This window comes from Leuciscus leuciscus (assembly GCF_965113295.1).
Source record: "Leuciscus leuciscus genome assembly, chromosome: 17".
NCBI classification, from domain to species: domain Eukaryota; kingdom Metazoa; phylum Chordata; class Actinopteri; order Cypriniformes; family Leuciscidae; genus Leuciscus; species Leuciscus leuciscus.
Window position 1 is genome coordinate 30,756,266 of NC_138741.1, and position 15,071 is coordinate 30,771,336.

The following is a 15,071-nucleotide window of genomic DNA, read 5'->3' on the forward strand; positions in this document are numbered from 1 at the left end:
ACTTGGATAGGCTTAAATCACTCTGTGAGAGAGACAGATTTCAACAATCACCAGTCAGAGACATCAGCAAAGCCATAGCACAATGAAATTAGGCAACTTATGATTTCGGGGGTTTACATAGGCTATTGTCCGGTTTCATTTTTGTTAGTCAACTTTTCAAAATACATTCGGGGCTACACTCAAAACATTCGGGGCTGAAGCCCCGGCAAAATCGGCTGACGCCGCCTCTGCTAGCAGGTCGTCAGCACAACAAATATGAACATTAAAATCTCCTAAAATCAAAAGTTTGTCATATTTCGGAATAAACTCTCCCAGGAAGTCCGCAAAGTCAGTTAAAAACTCCTTGTTGTATTTAGGAGGACGATATATTACTGCAATCAGAAGAGGCTCTTTAAGTTCCAGCGTAAACAGCTGTAATTCAAAGCTGTTATACTCATTCAACGCAATATTACGGCAAGAGAAAGCGTCCTTGTAGATGGAGTCCAATCCTCCACCTCGACCAGTCAAACGGGGAGAATTAAAAAATACGCAGTTTGACGGTAACAGTTCAGAGAAAGGACTTAAATCCCCAGCAGAAAGCCACGTTTCAGTTATAAATAAAAAATCCAGATCCAGAGAAGAGAAGAAATCATTAATGATTAAAGTCTTATTTACCACAGATCTGGCGTTGATCAAGGCCATTTTTAACCGTGGCCGGTGCTCGGTGGATACCTCAGGTTGCTTCGCCCTAGGTAGCGTGCGAAGATGGTCTGTGCACACTCCTCCATAGAAGAAGCGAGGGGAACAGAAGCCAGGAAGCGGAACCGCCGCAGTCGGAACCAAGGGTATAATCCCAGTGTGTACTGGCTCCAGAGAGCGCCATCGGATGAAGCAGTTCTTGTCAGAAGCCTCCGCAAGGAGCCCCAGTGGAGGATGAGACTCACGATGGAGTGCCAAGAAGAGCTTTAACTTCACAGCTATGCCACTCCGTCTTTCGCGTCGTCTCCTGCGCTTTTTCACCGGTAGGGAGCACGGCCAACGGCGCAAATAGTCAGGTATAGACAGCAGTAAGGGAGGGGGAGCGTAATATGAACCAGTTCTAGCTTGGTTAAACAGCTTGTTTGAAATAACTTCCAAATTTAAAAGAGATAGTCGGTCATAAGTTAATACTGGTGAAGCACATTGTGTCAACTGAAGTGCAAAACGAAACAAACAAACTAGACAGCACAGCAAGCGAAAGACGGCAGGCCACACACAACGGCGCCATCTTCCAACTCCTCCCATTAAGGGATGATGACGGAACCTATTGTCATGTTTTTAGTTAGGATACCTAGCACACATTCACGTTTTATTTAGTAGGCTACCACAGGTTAATTTAAAACTAAACGAAAGTGTAGCCTATGCACGCTACTGTTACTGAAAGCGTCTGATATCACGCACTTGAATTGGCTAGCAAAGTCCAACTGCGTCCTGTTAAACGCGGGTGGGTTGCATTGGAGGTGATTAAGCCGAGCGTCTCTCACAGACGATTAGGGTGTTGAAAATGGCAAATAGACTCCTCTTGAAAGATAAATAATGGAAAACAATGTAACTATGTTAGGTGTAGGCAATCCTAATCATAGAGCAAACATAAGTCGTTGCTGAAAACGTCTTTAGTCTGTGCAGTCGGTCAATGTTGAGGTGAATTGATGACTGGCGAAGCCCTGAGCGTATAATAACATCGCGGATGGTTTTACATTGAAGTTGGTTGAAAGCCATGTGCGTGTCATCTATACGCAAAAGGGTGCTGTATGCGTGGGCATACAACGCCGAAGGACGTGACAAAACGGCCTTATATGACGCCCTGAGATGAGAACGGGTTGCAACGAGAGGCAAGATCTATTAAGTCTATTGATTCAATGATTGCAGTACATTTGTTTATTTATTTATTTGTTTGTTTGTTTATTTATTTATTTATGCACTTATTTTATTTTTTTGGGCAAAAACTCAATTGTTATACTACTAAACTCATCATTAAAGAACTTTGAAGGTCACGATTAAAGAACACGAAAAACATAATTTTAATTCATGTAATTTGTGTATCTACAGCTGAAAATATAATCAAATCAACAAAGAACACACTTGTAGTTTTGATGTTACTATTTATTTTTGATAAATGCATTACTTGAATAAAATGCAGTGCTTCATTATGCAGTGAATACTGAAATGTTTTGCCAACATAAGATTGTTTAGTTTGCCGTGTTAATTGTTTTGAGAGCAACTACATTCATTTAGAGAAATGTGTCAAATCGATTGAGAAAAACGGTAACATTAGGTTAAAAATGGAACCTTATTGTAGTGTTACCAAAAGATAAATTAAGAATTGTTGAATTTTTGTTGTTGCATTAAACCTTAAAACGTTTCTTTAAAAAAAACAATCATCATTACATTGAGAATCATATGATTAGAAGAATAAAATGAATTGATTTAATAAATTTTTCTCTTTTATATATCACACATATTACATTTAGAATTGTGAAAGCGTATGACATATGAATTTAAAATGCACTCAATTAACAGTTCTGTTCCCTTAGCATTACAGGTTTTTGGCAGTTGGTGCCACCTCTAGGAAAAGTTGAAGGAAGACTGTGAGTTTATTTAACAATCCTGGGAACAGCTTGAAGTGAATGAAAGGGATGTAAATCATAGAGCTGCTCATTATGAAGAGGATCACATAGAGGTACTCAATCTGAGGGTCATCAATGATGGGAGCCAGCACCAGGAACACAGCAGCCAGCAACACCAAGATTGGAATAATTATGGGTACCTTGGAAGGGTATACAGAAATACATTTGTTGAATGTTAGCTTGCTTTTCTGTCAATGTTTATCATATCATAATGCCCACTGGAAAATAAACTACGTTAGTTTGAAATCCAGCCCAAACAACCAAAAAGAAAAACTTAACATGAGGAAACAGTTTTTTACTGGTACTTTCAAGTTTTCTTCTTGGATTGTCCATTTCTACAAAATAAATACAAAGCTCTGTCATGAGACTCTAGATGGCGCAGGCTAATAGGTCCTTAACTCAACCTGCTTGCAATCACATCATTCTCTATTAGGGCACAGCTGATTGGTTCCTGCTGTATACATTTTTTCATGATAACAGCGGAGAGAATGCAGCCGAACTTTAAGTACTCTGTCAGATTTGGTCATACAGATAAAAGGTATTCATCATTCAAAACTGTAAACTTTTATTTGTGTAAGCTTACAATAACAACAAAACTTTGTGCTCTGTGAACTTCTTTCTGGAACACATCACAAAAATGAACCGAAACTCAGCGTGTACTTGCCACACAGACATCAGACAGGCCTATATGTTTTATAGAAAGCTTGAAATGTCTACTTTCAAATGAAATCAAATCGAAAACAATATTCCTTGACTATGTAATCCATATGAAACCAACAAGAGGTACAGTCTTTCCCGTCTGAGATCCTTATTGATCATTATCATTATTGTAAAAAAAAAAAATACCCACATGCAGTGATGGCTAACACCCCCCATCACCTCGATAAACAAAGAATCAAGCTTCATCAGGTTATATCTTTTTTTGTACTATATACTACACATGTGTGTGTAAGAAATAAACCTTGAATTTACCCCAGAAGAACAATGCGATCAGTTGCACAGCTCATATTAGTTAAAGCCACAATATGTAATTTTGTTTTCACCGCTAGGGGTCGCTAACCTCTTACAATAACAAAGGCGTAGATTGATGACCGGAATCATGGAACTTGCCGTCATGCTGATGGATCTAATAATGTTTATGGATGAGTGAAAAAATTAATGTTTTTTAACATGACTCTGGTATGAAGCAGGTCGAAATTGCTAATGAGAGACAGATATCAGCATCACACGCGAGTCCCGCAGATATAAAGGAATGAGGACATATTCTACCGAACTACCGGCAAGTGCTGAATTACTACTCACACAGGTCAGTTTATTTGACGAATTAAAATTGTGAGGTAACAGTGCTGTTTCACTTGGTCTAATGTTACACTATCATCCTGTTAAGAAGGCACAGCCAATAAAGATGCTCTTCATTGCGTGACGTCAGCCAGTGTGTGCCCGCTGAAGTGAGATGAGCATTACGTTTTTTGAGGATGAACAATAGCAATAATTTTCCATAAAGTGGACATTCCCTTTCATGAGTCATTGAAAATATGTAAGTGTGATTTGCTGTATTTTACTAGGTGACTGTATTTGTTAGTCAAGTGATTTTATGACTTTATTGGTCTATTATCGTTAGCTTGTTTACTCACACGAGCAGAGTAGGCTATAGCAATTATGCGTTTTGCTAGATTTTTTTCACATAGCAGCGTAAAATACTCCGTCATTTAAGGAGCCCCTGAGGGGACCTTTGCAAAAAATAAATAATAATACGGACTTTCGCGTGCGCATGAGAAAGTTTCGCGTGCCCACGCGTTACAATTTCCGGTTTGCGTTATAGCGTCATTAAAGGGATAGTTCCCCCAAAAATGTAAATTCTGTCATCATTTACTTTGATAGTATTTTTTTTTCCTACTATGGAAGTCATTGGGGTCCATCAACTGTTTGGTTACCGACATTTTTCAAAATGTCTTCTTTTGTGTTCAGCAGAAAAAAGAAATTCATACAGGTTTGAAACAACTTGAGGGTGAGTAAATGATGACAGAATTAAAATTTTTGGGTGAACTATCCCTTTAATACAAATGTGGAAATACAGATGATGTATGTATGTATCATTTATGTATGTATTACATTGCCAACATAGGGGGGAAACAAAATATTATCATAAAAAAGTACAAAATATTAAAGGGATAGTTAACAAGAAAGTGAAAATATTCACACTTGTTCCAAACCAGGAGGACCTTCTTCTGAGGAACACAAAACATGTTAAGCAGAATATTAGGCATTGGCAGCCTCAGTATCCATTAACAACCATTGTATGAAAAATATGAAAGCAAATGATGATGACAGAGGATGCTGATGACTGTTCAATGAACATTCTGCAAAACATTTTTGTGTTCACAGAAGAAAGTCTGAAAAAGACAATGTTTATAAAATATAAAAATATAAATTTTAGATAAAGGTTTGATTTTTTTATTCAAACTGCAATTGGTAGTGTAATTGAATCAGTGTATCTTTCGTTCAGGCGTTTTTTGATTTAATATTTAAAGTAGAAAATTAGAAAAGAGTTCCTTTTTCGTTTTATAAACAATATTTCTAAAACGTTTTTCGTTCTGAGGTAGAAAATATAATAAACGGCTTGAATATTCGATTTCTATTCAAGTCAAGTCGAAACAAAACATTGTGCTTTTGTAAAATAAAGAAAATAAACAAGGTGTGCTTTCTTCCTCTCCGTCTCCGTGAACTTTTTTTCTGGAGCACGTCTCTAAACTTAAACAAAACTCAGCGAATACTATTCACCCAGGCATGAGCAATATATCTTTATAATCATTTAAGTGTCTACTTTTAAATGATCTAATTCAAAACGAAAACAAATATTCTCTGTTTATGTAATCTGTATGAAAAGAGAGAGAGATGTCAGTCATTCTAATTTCAGCTCATTATCTGCTAATGTGAACATGCCTGCGCTATTCAAACGCAAATGATCTGAGGCAATCCATGCAAACTTGTAAACACCCACATCAGCTGGATAAAACACATCAAGTTTAATAAGAATCATGTACTTAACGTCGTCTTGCGACGCTGTGAGGAATAATAATAGCATAATAGTAAACAACAACAGAATTAACCGTATACATACTGGGAACTATATTCTCAGAAGGTTGAAGCACTGCTACTTCTGCGGAGTGATTTACTCCAACTCTGAGCGAACTCTCTGCTCCTCACCATGGGGCTTCTCAGGTGCTGCGAGCAAATCACTGTGCCCAAGTAGCAGTGCTTCGCCTTCTGAGAATATAGTTCCCAGTATGTATACGGTTAGAAGATGGCTGTGTTTCATGTGACCGTGTTATTTGTACACGCTTGTGACTATACAAATCACAACATGTAAATAGGAAAATGTTGGCGTTATTTTGTCACTAATTGGGAGCAGTAGGCTAGATGGAGCCATTTACCTCCCGTATTTGTGCTAAGCTAGGCTAGCGGTGGGTGCGTCAGACAGAGTTACTGCATGCACGGAGATGAGAAGGGTATGTATGGACTTATCTAACTCTGGGGGATACGGTGAATAAGCTAAAGTCCCCAAAAGTCGGCATGTTCCTTTAAATGAAATCAAAATTTTAAGGCAACCAGGTTAGGCTACTTAAAATTAAATCAACAAATAATTTTTACAATGGGATTGTGTCTTTAATCATTTCTGTGCTTGATGTTAATCTAATGCCATCCAAAATAATATATTTTAATTTAAAATTTAAATTTTTTACATTTAATTTTTCAAATGTCTTCAAGTTCGATTTTTACTGTAAGCAAAAAAAAAAAATAGTGTGACGCAGCAAAAACGTTACAGTGGATGGGAAACTGTCTTGTATCGCTCCTGCTTCACATTATGTAAACGGCATTTATGACAAAGAACTGCAGATGCTGATATCATAACAATCTATTGATAAACACACACCATGTCAAGTCAAGACATATAGCGCTTTTAACAGGCTCCATTTTGGGCCCTCTCTTGTTCAGTGTTTATATAAATGATCTTCCAGCTATTTGTCCTGAAGTTCACGTACAAATGTACGCCGATGACGCTGTGATATACGTCTATGCAAAATCAAGTCACGAAGCAGCAACTGTGCTCCAGGGAGCGATGGAAAAAATTTCAGATTGGATGGTGCAATCATGCTTGACACTAAATTATAGCAAAACTCTCTGCACATTTTTTTTAAAAAGGAATACTTCTCACTCTGCGCCGGAAATTATTGTAAAAGGAACAAGGATTCACGAAGCAGAGTCTGTGAAGTATTTAGGCGTAGTGTTGGACAGGACACTGTCATTCAAAAAGCATGTTTCAAAATTGATAAAAACTGTCAAATTTAATTTATCGCAGTTTAGATATATTCGCCCGCAAATGAGCACAGATGCAGCCAAGCTTTACATGCATGCGATGATATTGTCACATTTTACATATTGCATTACAAGTTGGTCTCTATCAACCAACTCTTCGTTACAGCCGCTCCAAAGCTTGTACAAACAGGCACTCAAAATTTTAGATAAAAAACATGTTTCATACCACTACTGTAATATTGTGAAGAAATATAAATTGTTAACTTTTGAAAACTTCATTTTGTTTTCGAATGTCAGTTTAGTGTATACAATTTTTCATGATTTGGCACCACAGTCACTGAGAATGTTTGTGAAATCGTTTGAAGAGGTAGGACTTAGAACAACGCGAGCCTCCTCCAGAGGAGACTGTTATGTCAACTTTAGGTCCTCTACCTTTGGACAGAATTGCTTCTCTGTGAAAGCTGCAGGGATGTGGAACTCATTGCCTTTAACTATGCGAGAGATTAGCACCTTGCATCAGTTTAAACTTAACCTGAAGAAGTGGTTGAAAGACGGTCAGATTTGTGATCATTAGCACAAAATTGGTTATTTATGGTATTGTTAAAAATGTAAGAAGGTAAATTTAAAAGGGAACTGTAAATAGTTGTAAATACTGCATGTATTGCAATTGCATGGTTGTTGAGATGATCCTTTTGTATGTGTTTTATCTGTATTTTGTATTGTGAATGGACTCATTAGTGGGAATGCGCATTGTCCACTGTATTAACCTGCTGTCACTTTGCCTCTGTCCAGGGACTACAGATGAAAATTAGCTTGTAGCTATTTCTGGTCTGTGCAACACATTTGTTGTGCAATGTCCCTGTCAAATAAACAAACAAAAAAAAACAATGTAGATTGTTCCAAAGCGGCTTTACATTGATAATAGGAAATAGAGATTGTTTTGGCTTTACAGCAGCTCAAGAATAAAGTCATTGTCCAGCTAAAGTTATTTTTGATTGATTCACTTCAGTTGCAACGATCATTAGTTATTAATTTAGGGGCCGCTAACACAACACCGTTTTAACAGAAAACTCTTAAGTTCTACCAGAAAGACTCGGGAGAATTATTTCAACAAATCGTACATTTATTGAAAGCTCAACAAGCTGATAATCTACAAAGTCATTTGGCGTAGGCCCCGTCCGTAGTGCATAATCCGAGGGTATCGGATCTGCAATTCCTGCCTAAAAATGAAGGCAGGGGCGCAGCCGACCCCCCCGGGAGGTATGGACAGGACCATCCTGGTGGTGGTGGGGAGGATGGGGGTAATCGTCGCTTCAGTATCTGCGAACTCAAACATGTGTAAGTACCGAGCTTTTATACAGTGAGCATAAGAATATGATTGGATAGAAAGTTGACGTAGTAATTGAGTCTTCCCGGCAGAACTTATGCTAAAGCTTTCATTTCTTTCTGCGCAAACTTCAAAAACGCGAACCCGTGAGCACGCCGATGGCACCCGTATTACAAGTTCAGTCTATAGGTATGCGCGTTTGAATATATGTGCACAGGCGTGTAGTCCTTACCTACAAACCAACCCTCAACAAACTACTTGTCTGGCCTTAAAATGTATAAGGGTTCAATGTATGTTTTTTGGCTGCGATCTATCTCGCGTGCGCCGTTGCCATGGTGACATTGTTGCCGTCCGTCATATTTATTTTTCATTCGTGCTCTATCGCCTTATCGTGTTGGATTGTGGGAAATAGTGTCTCAGCAAGTGTACATCGGATGTACACTCGAATTCAGAGAGGATTGTGGGTAAAAGTAGTGAACGAATGTAGGGAATGATGTCGTTCACTCAGAATTCGGACACCACTACAAAATGGCCGACACCCTAAATAGTGCACTATATAGTGGATAGGGAGCGATTTCAGACACAGCTTAAGAGTATTGATTAGGCTGTGCAGCACTGATAGACTCATAGAAGTCACGCTATCATGATAGAATGCTACGTTAGCAAGTCACTGAATGTTAATTAGCTGACCTTAACTTAGAATCTTGCAGTCAACATAAACAGTGGATCTGAGACATTTTTCGTTTCTACATTCTATTTATGTAATGTATTTGTGAGTGAGTGTAGCCTAAGAATTTAATATTTAAGAATAGAATATATCAATAGAATTTGATATAGAATAGTAGATACAATTTTAGTATTAATGGAATACTGTAATCATGGATAATAATAATAATAATAGATAATAATAATGGATTTGTTGTGTTGAATGCATACTATGATACGTGTGTATTTTATTCATTTGTTCATTATTTAATTACATATAGAAAACTCATTCCAGGGGGAGGGGGAGGGGGATGTCCCCACCAAAGCTGAGGCCAAACCTACGCCCTTGAGCCTAGTAATAAGTAGATATTTAAAACACATCAGTAACTGATATCACAGTTTAACACAGATAAAATCATAGTTAAAGCTTGTTTTACGTGTTGCTCGATGAGGATTTCTTAATCGTTGCGACTTTCAATCTTGAGGAGACAAAATGCCGCGGAGGCTACCGCCGCGGAGTGAAGAAGAGGTGGAGTTATGAGGATTGGACTCCAATGGAGTTAAGAGATTCGCTCTCAAGACATTTTCAACACTTTAGATTGGTTAATAGTTTGTAAAAATAACAGACCCACATGGGACTGACCAATAGCATCGATTTGTGAAAAAATATGAAATTGACAAAATTTGGACATAGGAGGTTTCCGCCCGACAGCGACGAAATGATAAAGCTTGAGTTGCTGAATATTAGATCCCTTACTTCAAAAGCACTTATTGTTAATGATATGATTACAGACTGTAATCTAGATGTGCTGTGTTTGACAGAAACCTGGCTAAAACCAAACGATTACATTACTTTAAATGAGTCCACCCCGCAAGATTACTGTTATAAACATGAACCTCGTCTGAAAGGCAAAGGGGGAGGTGTTGCTGTAATTTATTGTAATATTTTTTTAATTACTAAGAAGTCTAGTTTCAAATACAGATGGTGGACAACCAGAATAAGACTTTTACCGCCGCCGTTCCCGCGGTGGCAAAATTGGGATGTGTATTTGCTGCCTTTTACCGCTGAGTGGCGCTGTAATCACAGACTTTGAAAAGTGTCAGTTTATTCTCGGCAGTAATCTGAGCTGAGGTCACAGATAAATTCAAGATAAATATTGTGGTTAAACGAATTCAAATTCATTAAATTTAAACAAAGTAGACACACGTTAACATTGTGTGCCCAGTTTTTCTATAATTTAGAAAGGCTATGTCAATAGGTTACTTGTCATTTACTTCGTGTTATTTTAACGTGTTTGAAGATTTATTAACTGAAACATAACAGTGAAATATATTAAAATAATTTACCGTAAAATTAAAACATTTTCAGGACTTGCAGTTACTAACCGATGTTAGTCGGTTTAAGCATTCTTTGTTATATTCAGAATTAAATAGGCTTACATGTTGTTATGATTATCAATTGAATTCTTTAATAAATAATCAATGCCTATTACTGCCGCAGAAAAAATAAACCAGTCGAATTTCAAAGTCGTTCGCGAAATGACTAGGCTATACCGGGTGGCGCAAGTGACAGGGCAAAACAGCAGCAACTGCGGCATTTTAAAAGGTACGTTTCCTATCTGTTTATTTAAATAAAAAATAAAAAATAAAAAAATAAAAAAAATAAAATAAAAAAATTCATTATTTGAACAAAAATGAGACTGATTGAATATGTACAAATATAAACAAACAAAGCAGAGAATAAAACAAACTTTTAGGGAAAAAAAGATATGCCTATTATGCTACAACAGAATTGGTTAACATTAACGAAAGCAAAATATGTAAAAAAAAACATTTCAAACAAAATAAAACAAAACAAAATCGTGGCCGAGTGGTAGGCTATAACTTGCGTTTCAATAATTCAGATGACACGGGTTCAAATCCGTTCATTCAAATTATTAATGCAGAGAGATTTGATAGTTCTAAAATATTGCTACACCATATAGTTTTTTTCTCCTATAGCCTATATTAAATATTTTATATTTATAAAATAAAATTACCATTCATTTCCATTTTACATTAGGGACAATTTTTATCCAACAGAATGGCTGAATTTACATCTGCATAATAATAATAATAATAATAATAATAAACACAAAAAACAGCACAAGGTCTTGTAAACACACTTTTTTTAATTTTTTCGACACATAATTTCGAGACAGTAAATTGCCAATGTTAAAAAATAAACAAATAAAAAGAATATAACTTTTTTTTTATTTTTTACTTTTTTTTACATAAAAAAATAAACACAGTCACTTAAACTATAGGCTAAATCTTGCAGGCTTTGGAAGTGAAAAAAGTTGAAAAAGTTATATATTTATATTGCATTATTATGATTTTTTTTTATTTATATATAAATATATTTTCCGAACCATGTTTTAACTATAAGAACATCGAATAGCCTATCTATAAATCCTAAAACATTTTTTAAGCCATAAATCCATAAATCTAAAAGCCATAATCTATATTTATATATGGATGTTAGCTAAAATTATGATAACGTCAACACGAAGAAAACTTTATTACATTATTAGGAATATATTGGTGTAATAAATGCATTCTCTGGAAATTTATATTTATAGTTGTGACAGCAGAAAAAATGAAATCTAGGCTATATATAATATGATGACCTCCGATGCAAAAGCCTCTAAAAGCCAAAAATGAGATGATAATATTGAGTGAATGCTCTCCGCACATAGTCGCCTATACGCTCATCATACTTTCAACTTCAGCCCCAGCCCATTCAGAAATGCCGGTACTTGGGTAGAAACCTATAGACAGCAGCCTGATACAAATGTTAATATTAAACAAAAACCTTAGACGGACTCGGAGGCTTTTTGCCTCTGAAGTCGGAGGACGAAGGCGCTTGTTTTGCATCTGAAAGATATGTGACATTCTAAAACATTTAACGCGTGACGCACACAAACACAACTGAGAAATATTTTTATCTTATCATAAACATTGACTAGTTTATATATATAAACATAAACTAGCCAATGTTTATGATAAGATAAAATGAAAAATGTTTCTCAGTTGTGTTTGTGTGCGTCATTAGTGAAATGTTTTAGAATGTCACACAACATTCAAATGCAAAGTATGCGCCCTCCCCCACTTTAAGCCAACTCAAGCCAGCTCCTGAGATGAGGCAGGCTAAACAGTATGGGGGGTGGGGGGGTTCCGACTCACAACCGACCCTACTAACATTAATATTAACGTACATATTTCCAAAGTCTTCTTTCCTATTGTGTGACATTTAATGGCGTAAAATGGCGTACCTTGCCCAGATCACCAGATCTCAACCCGATCGAACTGGTTTGGCACGCACTAAAAGAGTTCGTCAGACGTGAGGCTTAGCCATGGAACAAAGACGAGCTTCTTCAGGCCATAGTGACTTTCTGGAGAGATCGCCTGACAAAAGCAGCGTGCAATAACTACATCGATCACCTTCAGAAGGTTTTGCCGGCGGTGGTACAGCGCAACGGGGTTCTAATGGAATGTAGAAATGTAAAATAGGCCTATTGAATTGTTTTCAATATTTTTCTATTGAAATGTTTTGTATTTTTATATTTCATTCATTAAAGAAACCTATGCTGACCACAACAACGCGGGACTACTGTATTTCATTCTTAAATATCATACATAACGCAAAATCCAAATGCTGCTTCCTAGCATGTTAGCTAATAGCAAGTCAATGTTTGAATTAATTTACAATAATTTAGTTTCATTTATTTCAGTGTTAATGTTTGAGTTAAAAAAATCCTCTACAAATTAAATTAACACAAAGTCGGCTATAAGAGTCCTTTATAGGCTAAGTAAAAAAGCAAAGGGCTTACAGTCTTAACATTTAGGCTACTTTGCTTAAATTCGATACATTTATTTTCAGTAGGGCCTAATAAATTTGTAGGGATGTAATTTCAGTATGCTTTACCAACTAAAGTATTATTGAATTTGTATTCAATTAAAGTTCCAAGAGGTCTGGGCTGAGTTTCCCGAAACCTTCTTAACGCTACGTCGTTCTTAAGTTACACCTTAAGCTGTACCTTATGGATAATACGTGTTTCCCGAAACGTTCTTAGTTAAGTATACCTTCTGTAAGTCATACTTTCGGAAGGTTGGTCTGGACCACTCTTAGCTTCACCTTATCACTGTTGCAGGGATATATGAATATAATTCTGAAGTTTTAATACACACAGACAGTGTTCAGTTAGGCTAATTCAAGTGTTTTTATGCAAAGAATAAAATTGTCATTACTGTAACGGTCACCAGCTGGAGTGCCCTTGAAAGCCACCAGAGGGCACTCCACACCAGACTATCATGGTTCACTCACAACTACACTTCCCATAATTTACTGCCCGGACTCATCATCCCTGATTATCGCATTCACCTGTGTCTCATTATATTGTTTAGTTCACCCTATATAAGCCTGGTTCACCTCATTATCATTGCGAAGTTTTGTATGTTGTTGCACTGCACTTCTGAGCATTTTCCCTGGTTTTCATGTCTCTTGGTTTTTGGATTTCTTGCCTGTTCCCTGGATTACTCTCTTGCCTCTGACCCCTGCCTGTTTTGTTTTGGTTTGTTTGTTTGTTTGGACTGTCTACTTGTGTTTTGACCCTTTGCCTGTTTATTGGATTTCGTCTTTGGATTATGCCTTAATAAAGCTGCATTTGGATCCTCAACCTTCGTGTCTCGGAGCAGTTCGTGACAGAAAACTTCGCCTAAACCAAGATCCAGCAGCGACGACCAACCATGAATCCAGGAGCACAGATTATGCGTCTCCGTCAGGGAGACCGGCCCATAGAGGAATACGTCATGGACTTTTTGGAGCTGGCTCGCTTGACCGGTATGGATGAACAATGCCTTATGATCTTTTTTCGGGGAGGACTATCTGAACCGCTAAGTTCATTCATGCCCTTGCATGATCCTCATGGGACTTTAGAGCACTATATGGACCTGGCCCTTTTGTTGAGCGGCTCATCGTTTACTGTGGGGGTGGTAGAGAAGGAGCTCCGTGAACCAGCAGTATCCCCTCAGCCTGATCTTCACGTCATGCCCGCCCAGCCTGAGAATCTTCACGTCACGCCAACCATAAAGCCTGCCACCGGATCGGTCTATGGGCGTCCAGGACTTATTTCCAAATTGACAGATCCACCGCTGATATCAGCACGTACTGCTAAGAGGGCCGCCCGAACAGAGTCTCGTTCCGCCGAGACCACCGTCCCAGGGTCTCGTCTTGCCGCGACCACCGTTCCAGGGCCATATCCTAAGATGGCCACCGTTCCTGAATCTCTTCACGTCAGTCCTGCCGAGCCTGAGCTTCTCCACGTCAGTCCTGCCGAGCCAGAGCCAGAGCTTCACGTCAGTCCTGCCGAGCCAGAGCCAGAGCTTCACGTCAGTCCTGCCGAGCCAGAGCCAGAGCCAGAGCTTCACGTCAGTCCTGCCGAGCCAGAGCCAGAGCTTCACGTCAGTCCTGCCGGGCCAGAGCCAGAGCTTCACGTCAGTCCTGCCGAGCCAGAGCCAGAGCTTCGCGTCACGCCCGCCGAGCCGGTGTCTCCGGACAAGATGGCCGACTCCACGCCTGTGTCTTCGGACAAGATGGCCGACTCCTCGCCTGTGTCTTCGGACAAGATGGCCGACTCCACGCCTGTGTCTTCGGACAAGATGGCCACCGCATCCTCTGAGCCTGTGTCTGTTCCTGAGCCTGTGTCTGTTCCTGAGCCTGTGTCTGTCCCTGTCCCTGAGCCGTTGTCTGTCCCTGAGCCGTTGTCTGTCCCTGAGCCGTTGTCTGTCCCTGAGCCGTTGTCTGTCCCTGAGCCGGTGTCTGTCCCTGAGCCGGTGTCTGTCCCTGAGCCGGTGTCTGTCCCTGAGCCGGTGTCTGTTCCTGTGCCATGGCCGCCTGAAGGGTCGTCTCCTCCCTGGCCGCCTGAAAGGTCATCTCCTCCCTGGCTTCCTGAACCGTCTGCTCCGCCCTGGCCGCCTGAAGGTTCGTCTCCTCCCTGGCCGCCTCAAGGTTCGTCTCCTCCCTGGCTGCCTGAAGG

At 38.8% G+C, this 15,071-nt stretch overlaps 1 protein-coding gene across 2 annotated transcripts in view; it reads right to left on the reverse strand.

Moving 5' to 3' along the window:
* Positions 1-2,429: 2,429 nt before the first annotated feature.
* LOC309479407 (b(0,+)-type amino acid transporter 1) overlaps positions 2,430-15,071 on the reverse strand; it is a 144,669-nt gene continuing 132,027 nt past the window's right edge. For both annotated transcript variants that reach the window (XM_082143535.1, XM_082143534.1), the window contains exon 6: positions 2,430-2,785. In XM_082143535.1, coding sequence (XP_081999661.1) covers positions 2,555-2,785 — 231 coding nt within the window. In that variant the 3' untranslated portion in view covers positions 2,430-2,554. The remainder of the gene's footprint in view (positions 2,786-15,071) is intronic.